We start from the raw sequence: 19,671 nt of genomic DNA on the forward strand, positions 1-19,671 counted from the left end.
ACATCTCCCTCCCCATCTCATCAACATCACCCTCCCAATCTCATCAACATCACCCTACCCATCTCCCTCCCCATCTCATCAACATCACCCTCCCAATCTCATCAACATCACCCTACCCATCTCCCTCCCCATCTCATCAACATCACCCTCCCCATCTCCCTCCCCATCTCATTTACATAACCCTCCCCATCTCATCAACATCACCCTACCCATCTCATCCACATCACCCTCCCCATCTCATCAACATCACCCTCCCCATCTCATCAACATCACCCTCCCCATCTCATCAACATCACCCTCCCCATCTCATCAACATCACCCTCCCCATCTCATCAACATCACCCTCCCCATCTCATCAACATCACCTTCCCCATCTCCCTCCCCATCTCATCAACATCACCCTCCCCATCTCTCTCCCCACCTCATCAACATCACCCTCCCCATCTCATCAACATCACCCTCCCCATCTCATTAACATCACCCTCCCCATCTCATCAACATCACCCTCCCAATCTCATCAACATCACCCTACCCATCTCCCTCCCCATCTCATCAACATCACCCTCCCCATCTCATCAACATCACCCTCCCCATCTCATCAACATCACCCTCCCCATCACCCTCCCCATCTCATCAACATCTCCCTCCCCATCTCATCAACATCACCCTCCCAATCTCATCAACATCACCCTACCCATCTCCCTCCCCATCTCATCAACATAACCCTCCCCATCGCATCAACATAACCCTCCCCATCTCATCAACATCACCCTCCCCATCTCATCAACATCACCCTCCCCATCTCATCAACATCTCCCTCCCCATCTCATCAACATCTCCTTCCCCATCTCATCAACATCACCCTCCCCATCTCTCTCCCCACCTCATCAACATCACCCTCCCAATCTCATCAACATCACCCTACCCATCTCCCTCCCCATCTCATCAACATCACCCTCCCCATCTCATCAACATCACCCTCCCCATCACATCAACATCACCCTCCCCATCTCATCAACATCTCCCTCCCCATCTTATCAACATCACCCTCCCAATCTCATCAACATCACCCTACCCATCTCCCTCCCCATCTCATCCACATCACCCTACCCATCTCATCAACATCACCCTCCCCATCTCATCAACATCACCCTCCCAATCTCATCAACATCACCCTACCCATCTCATCAACATCTCCCTCCCCATCTCATCAACATCACCTTCCCCATCTCCCTCCCCATCTCATCAACATCACCCTCCCCATCTCTCTCCCCACCTCATCAACATCACCCTCCCAATCTCATCAACATCACCCTCCCCATCTCATCAACATCACCCTCCCCATCTCATCAACATCACCCTCCCCATCTCATCAACATCACCCTCCCCATCTCATCAACATCACCTTCCCCATCTCATCAACATCACCCTCCCCATCTCCTTCCCCATCTCATCAACATCACCCTCCCCAGGCTCATCAAGATCACCCTCCCCATCTCATCAACATCACCCTCCCCATCCCATCAACATCACCCTCCCCATCTCATCAACATCACCCTCCCCATCTCATCAACATCACCCTCCCCTCCCCATCTCATCAACATCACCCTCCCCATCTCCCTCCCCATCTCATCCACATCACCCTACTCATCTCATCAACATCACCCTCCCCATCTCATCAACATCACCCTCCCCATCTCCCTCCCCATCTCATCCCCATCTCCCTCCCCACCTCATCAACATCACCCTCCCCATCTCATCAACATCACCCTCCCCATCTCATCAACATCACCCTCCCCATCTCATCAACATCACCCTCCCCATCTCATCAACATCACCCTACCCATCTCATCCACATCACTCTCCCCATCTCATCAACATCACCCTCCCCATCTCATCAACATCACCCTCCCCATCTCATCAACATCACCCTCCCCATCTCATCAACATCACCCTCCCCATCTCATCAACATCACCCTCCCCATCTCATCAACATCACCTTCCCCATCTCCCTCCCCATCTCATCAACATCACCCTCCCCATCTCTCTTCCCACCTCATCAACATCACCCTCCCCATCTCATCAACATCACCCTCCCCATCTCATCAACATCACCCTCCCCATCTCATCAACATCACCCTCCCAATCTCATCAACATCACCCTACCCATCTCCCTCCCCATCTCATCAACATCACCCTCCCCATCTCATCAACATCACCCTCCCCATCTCATCAACATCACCCTCCCCATCACCCTCCCCATCTCATCAACATCTCCCTCCCCATCTCATCAACATCACCCTCCCAATCTCATCAACATCACCCTACCCATCTCCCTCCCCATCTCATCAACATCACCCTCCCAATCTCATCAACATCACCCTACCCATCTCCCTCCCCATCTCATCAACATCACCCTCCCCATCTCCCTCCCCATCTCATCAACATAACCCTCCCCATCTCATCAACATCACCCTACCCATCTCATCCACATCACCCTCCCCATCTCATCAACATCACCCTCCCCATCTCATCAACATCACCCTCCGCATCTCATCAACATCACCCTCCCCATCTCATCAACATCACCCTCCCCATCTCATCAACATCACCCTCCCCATCTCATCAACATCACCCTCCCCATCTCATCAACATCACCCTCCCCATCTCATCAACATCACCTTCCCCATCTCCCTCCCTCCCCATCTCATCAACATCACCCTCCCCATCTCTCTCCCCACCTCATCAACATCACCCTCCCCATCTCATCAACATCACCCTCCCCATCTCATCAACATCACCCTCCCCATCTCATCAACATCACCCTCCCAATCTCATCAACATCACCCTACCCATCTCCCTCCCCATCTCATCAACATCACCCTCCCCATCTCATCAACATCACCCTCCCCATCTCATCAACATCACCCTCCCCATCACCCTCCCCATCTCATCAACATCTCCCTCCCCATCTCATCAACATCACCCTCCCCATCTCATCAACATCACCCTCCCCATCTCATCAACATCACCTTCCCCATCTCATCAACATCACCCTCCCCATCTCCTTCCCCATCTCATCAACATCACCCTCCCCAGGCTCATCAAGATCACCCTCCCCATCTCATCAACATCACCCTCCCCATCCCATCAACATCACCCTCCCCATCTCATCAACATCACCCTCCCCATCTCATCAACATCACCCTCCCCTCCCCATCTCATCAACATCACCCTCCCCATCTCCCTCCCCATCTCATCCACATCACCCTACCCATCTCATCAACATCACCCTCCCCATCTCATCAACATCACCCTCCCCATCTCCCTCCCCATCTCATCCCCATCTCCCTCCCCACCTCATCAACATCACCCTCCCCATCTCATCAACATCACCCTCCCCATCTCATCAACATCACCCTCCCCATCTCATCAACATCACCCTCCCCATCTCATCAACATCACCCTCCCCATCTCATCCACATCACTCTCCCCATCTCATCAACATCACCCTCCCCATCTCATCAACATCACCCTCCCCATCTCATCAACATCACCCTCCCCATCTCATCAACATCACCCTCCCCATCTCATCAACATCACCCTCCCCATCTCATCAACATCACCCTCCCCATCTCATCAACATCACCTTCCCCATCTCCCTCCCCATCTCATCAACATCACCCTCCCCATCTCTCTTCCCACCTCATCAACATCACCCTCCCCATCTCATCAACATCACCCTCCCCATCTCATCAACATCACCCTCCCCATCTCATCAACATCACCCTCCCAATCTCATCAACATCACCCTACCCATCTCCCTCCCCATCTCATCAACATCACCCTCCCCATCTCATCAACATCACCCTCCCCATCTCATCAACATCACCCTCCCCATCACCCTCCCCATCTCATCAACATCTCCCTCCCCATCTCATCAACATCACCCTCCCAATCTCATCAACATCACCCTACCCATCTCCCTCCCCATCTCATCAACATCACCCTCCCAATCTCATCAACATCACCCTACCCATCTCCCTCCCCATCTCATCAACATCACCCTCCCCATCTCCCTCCCCATCTCATCAACATAACCCTCCCCATCTCATCAACATCACCCTACCCATCTCATCCACATCACCCTCCCCATCTCATCAACATCACCCTCCCCATCTCATCAACATCACCCTCCGCATCTCATCAACATCACCCTCCCCATCTCATCAACATCACCCTCCCCATCTCATCAACATCACCCTCCCCATCTCATCAACATCACCCTCCCCATCTCATCAACATCACCCTCCCCATCTCATCAACATCACCTTCCCCATCTCCCTCCCTCCCCATCTCATCAACATCACCCTCCCCATCTCTCTCCCCACCTCATCAACATCACCCTCCCCATCTCATCAACATCACCCTCCCCATCTCATCAACATCACCCTCCCCATCTCATCAACATCACCCTCCCAATCTCATCAACATCACCCTACCCATCTCCCTCCCCATCTCATCAACATCACCCTCCCCATCTCATCAACATCACCCTCCCCATCTCATCAACATCACCCTCCCCATTACCCTCCCCATCTCATCAACATCTCCCTCCCCATCTCATCAACATCACCCTCCCAATCTCATCAACATCACCCTACCCATCTCCCTCCCCATCTCATCAACATAACCCTCCCCATCTCATCAACATAACCCTCCCCATCTCATCAACATCACCCTCCCCATCTCATCAACATCACCCTCCCCATCTCATCAACATCTCCCTCCCCATCTCATCAACATCACCTTCCCCATCTCCCTCCCCATCTCATCAACATCACCCTCCCCATCTCATCAACATCACCCTCCCCATCACATCAACATCACCCTCCCCATCTCATCAACATCTCCCTCCCCATCTCATCAACATCACCCTCCCAATCTCATCAACATCACCCTCCCCATCTGCCTCCCCATCTCATCCACATCACCCTACCCATCTCATCAACATCACCCTCCCCATCTCATCAACATCACCCTCCCCATCTCATCAACATCACCCTCCCCATCTCATCAACATCTCCCTCCCCATCTCATCAACATCACCTTCCCCATCTCCCTCCCCATCTCATCAACATCACCCTCCCCATCTCTCTCCCCACCTCATCAACATCACCCTCCCAATCTCATCAACATCACCCTACCCATCTCCCTCCCCATCTCATCAACATCACCCTCCCCATCTCATCAACATCACCCTCCCCATCACATCAACATCACCCTCCCCATCTCATCAACATCACCCTCCCCATCTCATCAACATCACCTTCCCCATCTCATCAACATCACCCTCCCCATCTCCCTCCCCATCTCATCAACATCACCCTCCCCATCTCATCAACATCACCCTCCCCATCTCCCTCCCCATCTCATCAACATCACCCTCCCCATCTCATCAACATCACCCTCCCCATCTCATCAACATCACCCTCCCCATCTCATCAACATCACCTTCCCCATCTCATCAACATCACCCTCCCCATCTCATCAACTTCACCCTCCCCATCTCATCACCCTCCCCATCTCATCAACATCACCTTCCCCATCTCATCAGAATATTCCAGAGTCTACAACTACATCTATAGTATTCTATAGACTAGATACAACCACAGGTTAATTCTGCCAATCTATAGATTAGAGCCACATGTTAGTTCTACCCATCTATGGACTAGACCTACAGGCTAATCCTAAACCCGTTAACTAGATGTAGTTACAGGTTAATAATAGCCAACAGTTGAGTCACAGGCTAATTTTATCTCGAGAAAAAATAGACTTTGCATTACAAGATTTATGAATACAAAACTAATGATATATACAACATCGTCACATATGGCTGAAAGCGACCCGATCATTTAAGTTCTTACCGTGCCCTTTCTACAGTTCAATAACCCTAAATAATCTCAATATCTTTGAACCTATCCCTAACCTGAACAAGTCCTTACCCTCAGCCCATCTCTAGACCTAACTACGAACCTCGGCTTAATCCTAATCTTAACCCAATTCCCTAACCTTAAACCAACACCAAGCTAATCCTTAACCTATCCCTATCTGCATCTATCCGTTTATGACCGTGAGTTTATTGACAGTAGATAATATCTTATTCACATTGCAGTATTTTGGACAGAAATCATGCACGAGGGGGGTGGGGGGGGGGAGTAATTGACGGGGGGTAATTGATCTGGGAGGTTATGAGGGCGGGGGGGGGGGGGATGGTTAATAGACAGGAGGAGGGTTAATGTCCTGCTCCCACTCTACTACTTTCTCGTGTACAGAGTATAGAGGAAGTAGATCTATTGTAATCGTGCAAAAAATAGAATTTGGGATTTTTACAAATCTCGACGTTTTACACCTCTCTGAGTAGAAAAAAAAATTAGTTTTGCAATTTTGTCTGTACGTCTTGAACACGATACCTTGAGTACCGTTTCAGTTATGTTGATGGCATTTTATATAAATCTAGACGTAGTAAATCAAATTTTATTAAGGGATTTCCAGTAACCGTAAGCGGTACTTAATTAATGTCCGGTTTCCCAATAACCAATAACTTGAGCACCGTTTCAGTTTGGAGGAGGAAATATTTCATGGAATTATTACATTGTATGCGCAAGTCTGTATCAACGATTTTCGGTAACCGGGAGTGGTATTTACTGTATTTTCCTGGGGGTACTCTCTCTAATCTGAGTATTGTTTCAGTGAGGAAGACATTTCACATAGACTTTGATTACTTCCCCTTTTTGAGTGACTTCCTATAAACGGAAGTGGTACTTTACTCTATTTTTAGTTTTTATAATACCGACAATTTCAATGAGTAGAATTTCAGTTAGGTAGAATGAATTTTATAAATGGGTATAAGAACTTATTATCTTGATACTTTCAAATTTTAAGTGATTTCCCGGGGATTTCAGTATTTTAAGATCAGCATTTAGAATTATTATTTTGAAAATTGTATTTAGTACGAGTCTTTGAAATTGATATTCCGTATTTGAAAATTAGCACCCACATGTGAAAATCAGTATGCAGTATTTTAAAATTGGTATTCAGTTTTTAAAATCAGAATTGAGCATTTTAAAATCAGCATTCAGCTTTTTAAAATCAGCATTCAGTAATTAAAAAACAATTAGCTACTAGTGGCGTTAATGATATAGAAAAACAAAGAAGGATACAGCGTTCATGTTCATGTATAATTGTTTAATTAGATGAAATGTTGCATAACAATGAGGTCATCACACGGTAAGGGGGGGGGGTGGATTGCTTTAGCGAGTTGATGTAATCCTTTTCAGAATCGGCAACATGCTAACACACCAGTTGTCAAATTGTCACTTTGTTAAACTTGTACTTTGTCAAATTTACACTTTGTTAAACTTGTACTTTATCAAATTTACACTTTGTTAAACTTGTACTTTAACAAACTGAGTTGTCCATCTCAGTGATACACAGTTGTCCATCTATGGAATCTCAGCAAAGAATTGACCAGTTGTCCAGCCAAGAATTGACCAGTTGTCCAGCCAAGAATTGACCAGTTGTCCAGCCAAGAATTGACCAGTTGTCCAGCCAAGAATTGAATAGTTGTTCAGCCAAGAATTGACCAGTTGTCCAGCCAAGAATTGACCAGATGTTAAGCCAAGAATTGAATAGTTGTCTAGCCAAGAATTGATCAGCTGTTCAACCAATAATTGGCCAGTTGTATAGCCAAGAATTGACCAGTTGTTCAGCCAAGAATCGACCAGTCGTTCAGCCAAGAATTGACCAGTCGTTCAGCCAAGACATGTACAGTTGTCCAGCCAAGAATTGACCAGATGTTCAGCCAAGAATTGACCAGTCGTTCAGCCAAGACATGTACAGTTGTCCAGCCAAGAATTGACCAGATGTTCAGCCAAGAATTGACCAGTCGTTCAGCCAAGAATTGACCAGTTGTCCAGCCAAGAATTGACGAGTTGTTCATCTCTTATAACACACAACCAAGGCAAGGCTTGGTATTTTAAGGCAGTGTCCAAACAAGGACAACAATTAAAGAGTACGTCATTCTTGAGGAACGTGACTTTCTCTTGTATTTACGTCTCGTGTGTCGTGACGTCACGTGACGTGACGTCTCATGTGTCATGTTTCTTGTCGCTTATTTCATCGCTGCTGTCTTCTCCGGCTTTCTTTTCGTTCTGCGCATGCGTCTTGACATGTTTGCTAAGATGGTCACTTCTCATAAATCTGGGGACAGAGACGTTCCAGCATTAGACATAGAACATTAAGTTCCAGGATTAGACATAGAACATAAAGTCCCAGCATTAGACATAGAACATTAAGTTCCAGCCTTAGACATAGAACATTAAGTTCCAGGATTAGACATAGAACATAAAGTCCCAGCCTTAGACATAGAACATTAAGTTCCAGGATTAGACATAGAACATTAAGTTCCAGCCTTAGACATAGAACATTAAGTTCCAGGATTAGACATAGAACATTAAGTTCCAGCATTAGACATAGAACATTAAGTTCCAGGATTAGACATAGAACATTAAGTCCCAGCTTTAGACACAGAACATTAAGTCCCAACATAGAACATAAGTTCTGCGCATGTCTGCTCTAGTCTGCTACATGGTTCAAGAACTGAAGGCTGATTACCGTTTGTTACATTTAGGACAAGCAAAACGTTTCTCGCCTGTGTGAGTTCTAAGATGGCGCTGTAATTCATCGGAGCGCGTGAACCTAAAAATAGATAAAGATTCAACCTTAAAATCAAGATACAACCTAAAAATAGATTAAAATACAACCTTAAAATAGATAAAGATACAGCCTAAAAATAGATAAAGATACAACCTAAAAATAGATAAAGATACAACCTAAAAATAGATGAGAATACAACTTTCACACATTCTGTAACATACACACAAACAACTCTAGGCTTAGATCCTATCTATCTATCTATCTATCTATCAAGCCCCCTGCCAGACCGGCCAGCTGGTATCCCTACCTTTTGGCACAGAAGAGCCAGTTACAGACGAACGGCCTCTCGCCCGTGTGCCAGCGTAGATGTGCCTTGAGGTGGGAGGTTTTGTTGTAGACTTTCCCACAGCCCGGGATGTGGCAGCTGTGGATGTTCCGTTTTCTCAGGTGTTCCCCGGCAGGTCCTGGGGACAGGTGAGAACACATACAACGTCAAGAATCAGGGGAGAGGTGTATGTCACGTGATATGTGCTTGTTGACGTCATACAGCGACGTGTTGATTGTGATATGTGTTGACGTCATACAGCTACGTGTAGATTGTGCTATGTGTTGAGGTCGTATGTGAAATGTTGATTGTGATATGTGTTGACGTCATACAGTTATGTGTAAATTGTGATATGTGTTGAGGTCGTATGTGAAATGTTGATTGTGATATGTGTTGAGGTCGTATGTGAAATGTTGATTGTGATATGTGTTGAGGTCGTATGTGAAATGTTGATTGTGATATGTGTTGAGGTCGTATGTGAAATGTTGATTGTGATATGTGTTGACATAATACAGTGACGTGTTGATTGTGACGTGTTGATTGTGTTGTGTTGAGGTTGTGTTGTGTTGAGGTTGTACTCACCTAACGTGTTGATTGTGTTGTGTTGAGGTTGTACTCACCTAACGTGTTGATTGTGTTGTGTTGATTGTGTTGTGTTGAGGTTGTACTCACCTAACGTGTTGAGGTTGTGTTGTGTTGAGGTTGTACTCACCTAACGTGTTGATTGTGTTGTGTTGAGGTTGTGTTGTGTTGAGGTTGTGTTGTGTTGAGGTTGTACTCACCTAACGTGTTGATTGTGTTGTGTTGAGGTTGTACTCACCTAACGTGTGGATTGTGTTGTGTTGAGGTTGTGTTGTATTGAGGTTGTGTTGTGTTGAGGTTGTACTCACCTAACGTGTTGATTGTGTTGTGTTGATTGTGTTGTGTTGAGGTTGTACTCACCTAACCTGTTGATTGTGATGTGTTGAGGTTGTACTAACCTAAAGTGTTGATTGTGTTGTGTTGATTGTGTTGTGTTGATTGTGTTGTGTTGATTGTGTTGTGTTGAGGTTGTACTCACCTAACATGTTGATTGTGTTGTGTTGATTGTGTTGTGTTGAGGTTGTGTTGTGTTGATTGTGTTGTGTTGAGGTTGTGTTGTGTTGAGGTTGTATTCACCTAACGTGTTGATTGTGTTGTGTTGATTGTGTTGTGTTGAGGTTGTACTCACCTAACGTGTTGATTGTGTTGTGTTGAGGTTGTGTTGTGTTGAGGTTGTACTCACCTAACGTGTTGATTGTGTTGTGTTGAGGTTGTGTTGTGTTGAGGTTGTGTTGTGTTGAGGTTGTACTCACCTAACCTGTTGATTGTGTTGTGTTGAGGTTGTGTTGTGTTGAGGTTGTACTCACCTAACCTGTTGATTGTGTTGTGTTGAGGTTGTACTCACCTAACGTGTTGATTGTGTTGTGTTAAGTTTGTACTCACCTAACGTGTTGATTGTGATGTGTTGATTGTGTTGTGTTGAGGTTGTGTTGTGTTGAGGTTGTGTTGTGTTGAGGTTGTGTTGTGTTGAGGTTGTGTTGTGTTGAGGTTGTGTTGTGTTGAGGTTGTGTTGTGTTGAGGTTGTGTTGTGTTGAGGTTGTGTTGTGTTGAGGTTGTGTTGTGTTGAGGTTGTGTTGTGTTGAGGCTGTGTTGTGTTGAGGTTGTGTTGTGTTGAGGTTGTGTTGTGTTGAGGTTGTGTTGTGTTGAGGTTGTATTGTGTTGAGCTTGTGTTGAGGTTGTGTTGAGGTTGTGTTGTGTTGAGGTTGTGTTGTGTTGAGGTTGTGTTGTGTTGAGGTTGTGTTGTGTTGAGGTTGTGTTGTGTTGAGGTTGTGTTGTGTTGAGGTTGTGTTGTGTTGAGGCTGTGTTGTGTTGAGGTTGTGTTGTGTTGAGGTTGTGTTGTGTTGAGGTTGTGTTGTGTTGAGGTTGTATTGTGTTGAGCTTGTGTTGAGGTTGTGTTGAGGTTGTGTTGAGGTTGTACTCACCTAACCTGTCTATCTCGTGACAGTTGGGACAGTCACATGTGGCCCGTCCCGTGTAGCGGCGAGAACCCCTGGGGCTGGGCAGGCCCGAGGGTCGGGGCATGAAGCTCGGGCTGCCCTCTGCCGGCTGTAGCATGGACTTGTACGTGTCCTGGAGCAGGTGTTGCTGTGACGTCAGCAGCCCGGGGGTGGAGGCCAGAGAGTGACCGATATGATAGTCCGGGGCCGGGTAGGACGCCGCCAGCTGACCGTGCAGCGAGGTCGTGTCTGACAGCCAGTTGTTACCGGCTGGATGCATGTTGGATGCTGGATGAACTTCCCACCACGCTGTCCCCCCTGCGTTGGAAGAATGGGTTAGTCCGTTGTGTTTGACGGCGTGTGTTGGCCCCGAATGTGTGCTTGGAATGTTAGAAAATGGCCAGGGCGAGTCGTAGGCACCTGAAACAGAAGGCACGCGTGAGTACATGGCCCCAAAGCCCGGGTTGGCCAGGCCGTTGTCTGAGTGCATTTTCTGGAACAACGCTGACTGGGAGAGTTCTGCAGGCTGGGTCGGGACGTGGGTCACTGACCCCGGGCAGGAGTAGAAGAGTTCGTTGTGGTAGGACGTCGTGTTGGACGAGCCCACGGTGGAGGGGGGGTAGGACAGGTTGTTGGACATGGTGAGGGGGGAGTGGTTGAGAGCCCCGATCCTCTGGGAGGCGATGTGGTGGTGGAGGTGGCCAGGGGAAGCCACGCCTGCGGGGTGCTTTCTCCACGGCATGAAGGACTTGCTGACGTCACCGCTGGGCGCCCTGCTGGAGATTTTGTTGCACTGTGCTGCCAGCATTGCTAGGGGAGTTCCACCAAAAGACTGAGGTTCCTGAAACATCAAGTACAATCTTAGTAACGGGCTAGGGGAGTTCCACCAAAAGACTTCCTGCAACATCAAGTACAATCTTAGTAACGGGCTAGGGGAGTTCCACCAAAAGACTTCCTGCAACATCAAGTACAATCTTAGTAACGGGCTAGGGGAGTTCCACCAAAAGACTTCCTGCAACATCAAGTACAATCTTAGTAACGGGCTAGGGGAGTTCCACCAAAAGACTTCCTGCAACATCAAGTACAATTTTAGTAACGGCGCTCTAATTACAGGGAAGGTGTGCCTTAAAGAAAGTTTGTAACCAAATGTTTTAGGAACCATTGGAATATGTGAATACAGAAGTTACAGCTGAAATATTTGTGTACTCTCTACAGACCCGTTGTTTACAAGAAACAAATTTTACACTGTAATATTTAGAGAAGTGGACTGATTTTGTAGAAAAACCATTTACAAAAAAAGTTAAGTATCAAAATTTCTAAATTTCCCATCAGTATAAAAAAAAAAAAATATCAAACTTCCCCTCAGTAGAACCAACAAGAAAGATCAAAATTACCATCAGTAGCACCAACAAGAAAGATCAAAATTACCATCAGTAGAACCAACAAGAAAGATCAAAATTACCATCAGTAGAACCAACAAGAAAGATCAAAATTCCCACCAGTAGAATCAACAAAAAAACCATAAAATTCCCATCAGTACAACCAACAAGATCAAAATTCCCATCAGTAGGAATCAACAAAAACCATCAAACTTCCCCTCAGTAGAACCAACAATTAAGATCAAACTTCCCACCCACCATTATGTCTCTGCATGCGACAGCAAAGAAAAACAAAACTCGAGGCTTAAAATAGTTGTATTGGCCTGTCATCCCGAACCTTGCCAATTAAAATCTATTTAACGCTTGTTAATTGTCTGTAATTATGTCAGCGCGAGACCAAGTTACCACAAGACGATGCCGACAGGGAGAACTGTCGAAGTCTGTCTATTGTTCTCTGCCGGCACTTGGAAGCCGGTCTATTGTTCTCTGCCGGCATTTGGAAGCCGGCCTATTAGTCTTTGCCGGCATGTAGACCGTGAGGTGATGATGTTCTATTGAGCTGAAATCTGGAGGCGCGTTAAGATGGCTCTATGGTGTAGATGTTTGATGGCTCATTGATCATGCTGCCAAACTCAAAGGCTGATTTGTAAGCTCATTGAGTTGATATGAAGACAAGACAGTTAGACTAAGCTCATTGAGTTGATATGATGAAGACAATACAGTTAGACTAAGCTCATTGAGTTGATATGATGAAGACAAGACAGTTAGACTAAGCTCATTGAGTTGATATGAAGACGAGACAGACTAAGCTCATTGAGTTGATATGATGAAGACGAGACAGTTAGACTACTTAGCTCATTGAGCTGATATGATGAACACGAGACCGACTTAGCTCATTGAATTGATGTGATGAAGACTTAGCTCATTAAAAGTTGTCAAGATTCTCACAGCTCGCATTTTTATTTTGGGATTTGAATGCACAAACGATCGATTTAATAAGTCAATGCATTTTGACACAATTATGTTTGCAATAATTAGTTCAGGAAAGTGTAATGCAAGCAGAATTAAGGGCGTGGTTCCGTTTCTCACTTTCTAATGTCTTGTTGCTATGGAAACCGATTTCGTCTTTAAACACGTGGCATAGAGGCGCGGTAGGGATATTTGGAGCAGATTTAGTCAGAAAAGTAACGCATGGTCGATGGTCGCAATGGATCTTGTGACAGTCAATGGTCGTAGGGGATCTTGTGACAGTCAATGGTCGCGATGGATCTTGTGACAGTCAATGGTCGTAGGGGATCTTGTGACAGTCAATGGTCGTAGGGATCTTGTGACAGTCAATAGTCGTAGGGGTTCTTGTGACAGTCAATGGTCGTAGGGGTTCTTGTGACAGTCAATGGTCACAATGGATCTTGTGACAGTCAATGGTCGTAGGGGATCTTGTGACAGTCAATGGTCACAATGGATCTTGTGACAGTCAATGGTCGTAGGGGATCTTGTGACAGTCAATGGTCGTAGGGATCTTGTGACAGTCAATGGTCGTAGGGGATCTTGTGACAGTCAATGGTCGTAGGGGATCTTGTGACAGTCAATGGTCGTAGGGGATCTTGTGACAGTCAATGGTAGCAATGGATCTTGTGACAGTCAATGGTCGTTGGGGATCTTGTGACAGTCAATGGTCGTAGGGGATCTTGTGACAGTCAATGGTCGTAGGGGATCTTGTGCTCGTGTACTTGTCAACACTTTCTAAAACAAATGGTTGGATGGCCCGAGTCTAGATCTTGTTGGATGGCCCGACTCTAGATCTGTTGGATGGCCCGAGTCTAGATCTGTTGGATGGCCCGAGTCTAGATCTTGCTGGATGGCCCGAGTCTAGATCTTGCTGGATGGCCCGAGTCTAGATCTTGCTGGATGGCCCGAGTCTAGATCTTGTTGGATGGCCCGAGTCTAGATCTTGTTGGATGGCCCGAGTCTAGATCTTGCTGGATGGCCCGAGTCTAGATCTTGTTGGATGGCCCGAGTCTAGATCTTGTTGGATGGCCCGAGTCTAGATCTTGTTGGATGGCCCGAGTTAAGATCTTTTTGGATGGCCCGAGTCTAGATCTTGTTGGATGGCCCGAGTTAAGATCTTGTTGGATGGCCCGAGTCTAGATCTTGTTGGATGGCCCGTGTCTAGATATGTTGGATGGCTCGAGTCTAGATCTTGTTGGATGACCCGAGTCTAGATCTTGCTGGATGGCCCGAGTCTAGATCTTGCTGGATGGCCCGAGTCTAGATCTTGTTGGATGGTCGAGTCTAGGTCTTGTTGGATGGCCCGAGACTAGATCTGTTGGATGGCCCGAGTCTAGATCTTGTTGGATGGCCCGAGTCTAGGTTTGGTTGGTTGGCCCGAGTTTAGATCTTGTTGGATGACCCGAGTCTAGATCTGTTGGATGGCCCGATTCTAGATCTTGTTGGTTGGCCCGAATCTAGATCTTGTTGGATGGCCCGTGTCTAGATATGTTGGATGGCCCGAGTCTAGATCTTGTTGGATGGCCCGAGTCTAGATCTTGTTGGATGGCCCGAGTCTAGATCTTGTTGGTTGGCCCGAATCTAGATCTTGTTGGATGGCCCGTGTCTAGATATGTTGGATGACCCGAGTCTAGATCTGTTGGATGGCCCGAGTCTAGGTCTTGTTGGTTGGCCCGAATCTAGTTGTCAGTTAAAGGATGGAATCCAGACTTAATTAGCTGCGACAGGTTGATGGACGGTTGGCATTGGATTGGGTGCTCAATGTGGGAAAGTGTTTAGTCACTGTGGGCATATGTTGTGTTTAGTCACTGTGGGCATATGTTGTGTTTAGTCACTGTGGGCATATGTTGTGTTTAGTCACTATGGGCATATGTTGTGTTTAGTCACTATGGGCATATGCTGTGTTTAGTCACTTTGGGCATATGTTGTGTTTAGTCACTTTGGGCATATGTTGTGTTTAGTCACTTTGGGCATATGTTGTGTTTAGTCACTTTGGGCATATGGTGTGTTTAGTCACTTTGGGCATATGTTGTGTTTAGTCACTTTGGGCATATGTTGTGTTTAGTCACTTTGGGCATATGTTGTGTTTAGTCACTTTGGGCATATGGTGTGTTTAGTCACTTTGGGCATATGGTGTGTTTAGTCACTTTGGGCATATGTTGTGTTTAGTCACTTTGGGCATATGTTGTGTTTAGTCACTTTGGGCATATGTTGTGTTTAGTCACTTTGGGCATGTGTTGTTTTTAGTCACTTTGGGCATATGGTGTGTTTAGTCACTTTGTGCATATGTTGTGTTTAGTCACTTTTGGCATGACTCAAGTCCACACTGACTACATCAGTCAAGTGGCCAACCGGGTCATGTGACGTCACAGGTCAAATGTCAGTTTACTCGAGCAGGGAAAGCCAGTGATTGGTCGGGGTCCTCTATTGTCGCCGCACCCCCCAGTTTGCTATTCTGCCGTGAACAAGGCAAGATTAAAAGACATGTGCGATCAATGGAGCAACAAGAAGCAAATTTCTGTTAGTTGCACTAGAATTTTGTCAAGAGCAATTACACAATTTTCTAGTCCATCGATTAATTGTTCCTTTTTCTTGATCACTCCAAATCGCTAATCGAAAACTTGCAACATCATTTTTTCATATGCGTCTCTTGTGTTAACCATTAGCTCCCCTACCGACGCTAGCTTAATGCCAGCATCACGCAACGACGGTGCTTTTATTTTAACAGTGAAAATAAAATGCTGAGATGGTTTTAAAATAAAATGCTGAGATGGTTTTAAAAAGATGACGTTATTAAAAGATGTATTCAATATCTCCCGTGTATAATACTGAACTAAGTACTGAAGACACCAACTATCAGATGATCACCACCATTTTATTTGATAGCTCGTCACTACATTTTAAATAGTCGTGTTTATATCTGTAGTAGGTGTTGATGACAAAAGGTGGGCGTCGCAGCCCCTCCCTCTCTGCGTGTTACAAGCAGAGGCTTCACTAAGTCGGGTGTCGCCAATGACTCCAAGTGTCACCCCCCCTCCCTCCCATCCAAAAATATGTGCATTTTCAGTTAGGTGTCACCCCTCTTGTTTCAAAAGTAGAGTCACCCCGTAAATTGTATTACCCGGTGCGGAACGTCCCCCTGCCACCCCCCCCCTTGTGACGCCACTGGATAAAAGCCTGACATCTTTACTATGTAAGGACAGCCTTACTTCAGGTAAGCTAAGTAACATGTTTACTTCATGTAAGCTACTGACGGACACAATTTTTCTCCTTACACGACGTACGGCGTATTTAGCTCAGATTAACGTCGTCTAAATTTTGTTGACTTTGAAAGTTAAAGAGAAAAAAACGTGTTTTGGTAATTCAGCGGTTTCAACACGATGACTTCAATTGTTTATTTCCGTTTGACTGGGATATATTCAATTAGAAATATTTTTAACGGTCCGAAAAATTGAGGTCAGGTATTAGGTATTTCTGGTAAATTTTTACAAACATATGTTGAAGAAATCTAAAAATAGGTGCCCAAATTAAGAAATTTCCAATGAAAGCAACGAATAAATTGTGTAAACGGTCGCGGCCTGCACAAGGGACTTAATGAACAGCTTTTGATACAGGCAGCAGGAAGGTGACGTCCCTTCTTCAATTACACAGGGGGCGTGGCCTACTGCAGCAGGCCGTCACGTGGTGAGAAGACTGTAATGAGATTTGAGAATTTATCAGCAGTTTGGTGAGGGCCAACAAGACAGGCAGGTCCATAAAGTAGGCACCTTCACAGGGACCTTCTCAGGGACCTGCCCAGAGACCTTCTGTCCCATCGGCTCAGTTTACATGCGTGGGCTACAACAAAACGATGCGGAAATGGTATGTTAGGCTGGGGGTGGGGGTGAGGTGAGGGGAGGGGGCTGGTCGAAGGGTGCAGTCGTCAAGCATGGGGTTAGCCTGAAATTAGTACGCATTGTGTCTTGCGTACAGGAGATAACTTGTGTCCATTTAAGGGCAGATACCCCACAAACTGTACACACGTCTTTCATTTTAGGGCAGATAACCCACAAGCTGTACACAATTCGTTCATTAAGTTGGTGATACGAATGGGTGGAGCTACTCAATATGTCAGTACTCAATCAAATTTAATGGCCGCACTTACAAGGGTAAATATAAATAGTAATATCCCCGCCCACATGTTATGGCCTATGGAATTCAGGTTCACGCTATTAATAGATCAGCTAGCAAGCGATTGTTGAGGCCACATTTGGTCTGGATAACGTTGTTGAAGTTTGTATGCTGTTTGTGTTTGTATGATGTTTGTGTTTGTATAGCAACGAATGAGGAATGAGTACCGTTGATTACATTTGACCTTCATGGATGAGCAGGTCCGCGGCAAGCGAGCGAGCGATGTAAGTTCCACATGAGTGACGCGAGCATGTCGGCGCGGGCTTTATGCCGGCCAGCGCGTGGGGCGGGGGGAGAACGGCGGCGATGAAAGCGGCGCTGAATGGAGAATAATGGACTCAAGGCATCTATGGGAAACTCGACAAGCGACGAGCGGAGAGTTTTTTAAAAAGAGTATTGGAGGGGAACAGGGGGTGCCTATATGTTGTGGCTAAAAAAGTAGCGGCCATTATACGGGGAGTAAATGAAGCTCTCCGCAAGATGCTAGATCACATCTGATTGGCTGCAGGCCTTGTCAGCAGGACGACGACGTCAAAGGACACGGTCAGAAAGACGTTTGAATGCCAGAGAGGAGAAAACTGCTGGAGATTTGACTGGTAAGACACCCCACCCCACACCCCCACCCAACACACACACACCACCTCTTAGTGGTGTTAGAAAGCGAGGCTGTTGTTTTTAATTGTTTGAAGAAAAAGTTTTGATAAAATAATTGTCAGTAAAATGTTACGTTAAAATGAAAAGCCTGTTATATTTTTCTAAGCTCTTAAAATTTCGACCAAACAGTAATGCCTTCCACCCCACCCGCTCCGCTCCTAGGCTATTTTACTGGTCAGAAAGTCACATCAAAGGCTTTGATATTAATTTGATATTAATTTATCTTAAATACAGTGGATCCAGGCAATAATAAAGCAATCAGGTAAAAGGCTCGGACCTCTCTCGTTGGAGTTGAGAGAAACGTAAAATTGAACGTTATGATGAAATAAACTGTCAATGAAAAAGTATAGACAGTATGGATAAAAAAAAGTTATGCTAAAAGATTATCAGTTGAAAAACTATAACAAAACGGTAGTCAGTGGAAAAAAAGTTATGATGAAATGGTAATTTTTGAAAAATACTTGTTAGTATAGTTTTGTCCATGAAAAAAATTGTAAGGATATTTTAGACAAACAATGATTCAACTTTTACTTAGCCGACAACGTTGTGATCATATCTTATAACTTAAGTTGGACCTTTTTCCACTGAAATGATTTCTTTCAAATTTTCCAGAACAGTTTACCGTCGATGACAACGGTTGTTTAATTTTCATTTTAAAAATGTCTTAAAATTAGTCATAAAAATAACTCAAAGATTACTATATCCAACAATTAAATTAGCCATATAAATTAATTTAAAATTTGGCATATCCACTAATTAAATTAGTTATAAAACCATATCCCTTAATTAAAGGATAGAACGCTAGGTAGCAGCGATTAAGTCAAATTTGACGTCAGATTACATTGCCATCGCGTCTTGACCCACGTGCAATGTTTGAAACAAATCGGTTTGTTAGAAATAATCGAAATTTCGATCGGCAGTTTCGATCCATGGCGACAGACAGAAAGACAGACAAAGGAAACAAGTTAAATAAAAGCTTGTAAAAAAAAACGTGCAATAAACAAGACAAAAATACGCGAAGAAACCTGAATATGAGGATATAAAAGAGAGACCCTATTAGCACTTCACACAGTGATCTTTAATTGTTTTTTTTTTTAAATTGGGTTTTTGTAACATTTTACTCTTATCAGATCTTGACCTACGTGTTAAGTTATAAACAAATCTGTTGGGTAGGTGTGGTAGGCATGTTCCACCCATGACAGACGACATGTCAGACAACATGACAGACGAAATGACAGACGAAATGTCAGACGAAATGACAGACGAAATGACAGACGAAATGACAGACGAAATGACAGACGAAATGACAGACGAAATGACAGTTGGTGGATGTGGTAAGAAAAATTTGATCGATGCGTCAGGGAACATTTACTAATGGCTAATTAGATTGAGGGTCGGC

General features: G+C 45.4%; 1 protein-coding gene across 3 annotated transcripts in view; it reads right to left on the reverse strand.

The window, feature by feature from the left end:
• Positions 1-7,933: 7,933 nt before the first annotated feature.
• The window catches only part of LOC131955252 (transcription factor Sp9), a 43,252-nt gene continuing 31,514 nt past the window's right edge, over positions 7,934-19,671 (reverse strand). For 2 of the 3 annotated variants that reach the window (XM_059319287.1, XM_059319286.1), the window contains exons 2-5: positions 11,047-11,902; positions 9,026-9,182; positions 8,677-8,760; positions 7,934-8,262 (exon numbers count right to left, since the gene is read on the reverse strand). In XM_059319287.1, coding sequence (XP_059175270.1) covers positions 8,151-8,262; positions 8,677-8,760; positions 9,026-9,182; positions 11,047-11,869 — 1,176 coding nt within the window. In that variant the 5' untranslated portion in view covers positions 11,870-11,902 and the 3' untranslated portion in view covers positions 7,934-8,150. The remainder of the gene's footprint in view (positions 8,263-8,676; positions 8,761-9,025; positions 9,183-11,046; positions 11,903-19,671) is intronic. The other variant, XM_059319288.1, reaches the window with a different exon arrangement.

The sequence above is a fragment of the Physella acuta genome, unplaced genomic scaffold (genome assembly GCF_028476545.2).
Source record: "Physella acuta isolate Inbredline_101_S28 unplaced genomic scaffold, ASM2847654v3 ptg001059l, whole genome shotgun sequence".
In the NCBI taxonomy this organism is placed as follows: Eukaryota; Metazoa; Mollusca; class Gastropoda; family Physidae; genus Physella; species Physella acuta.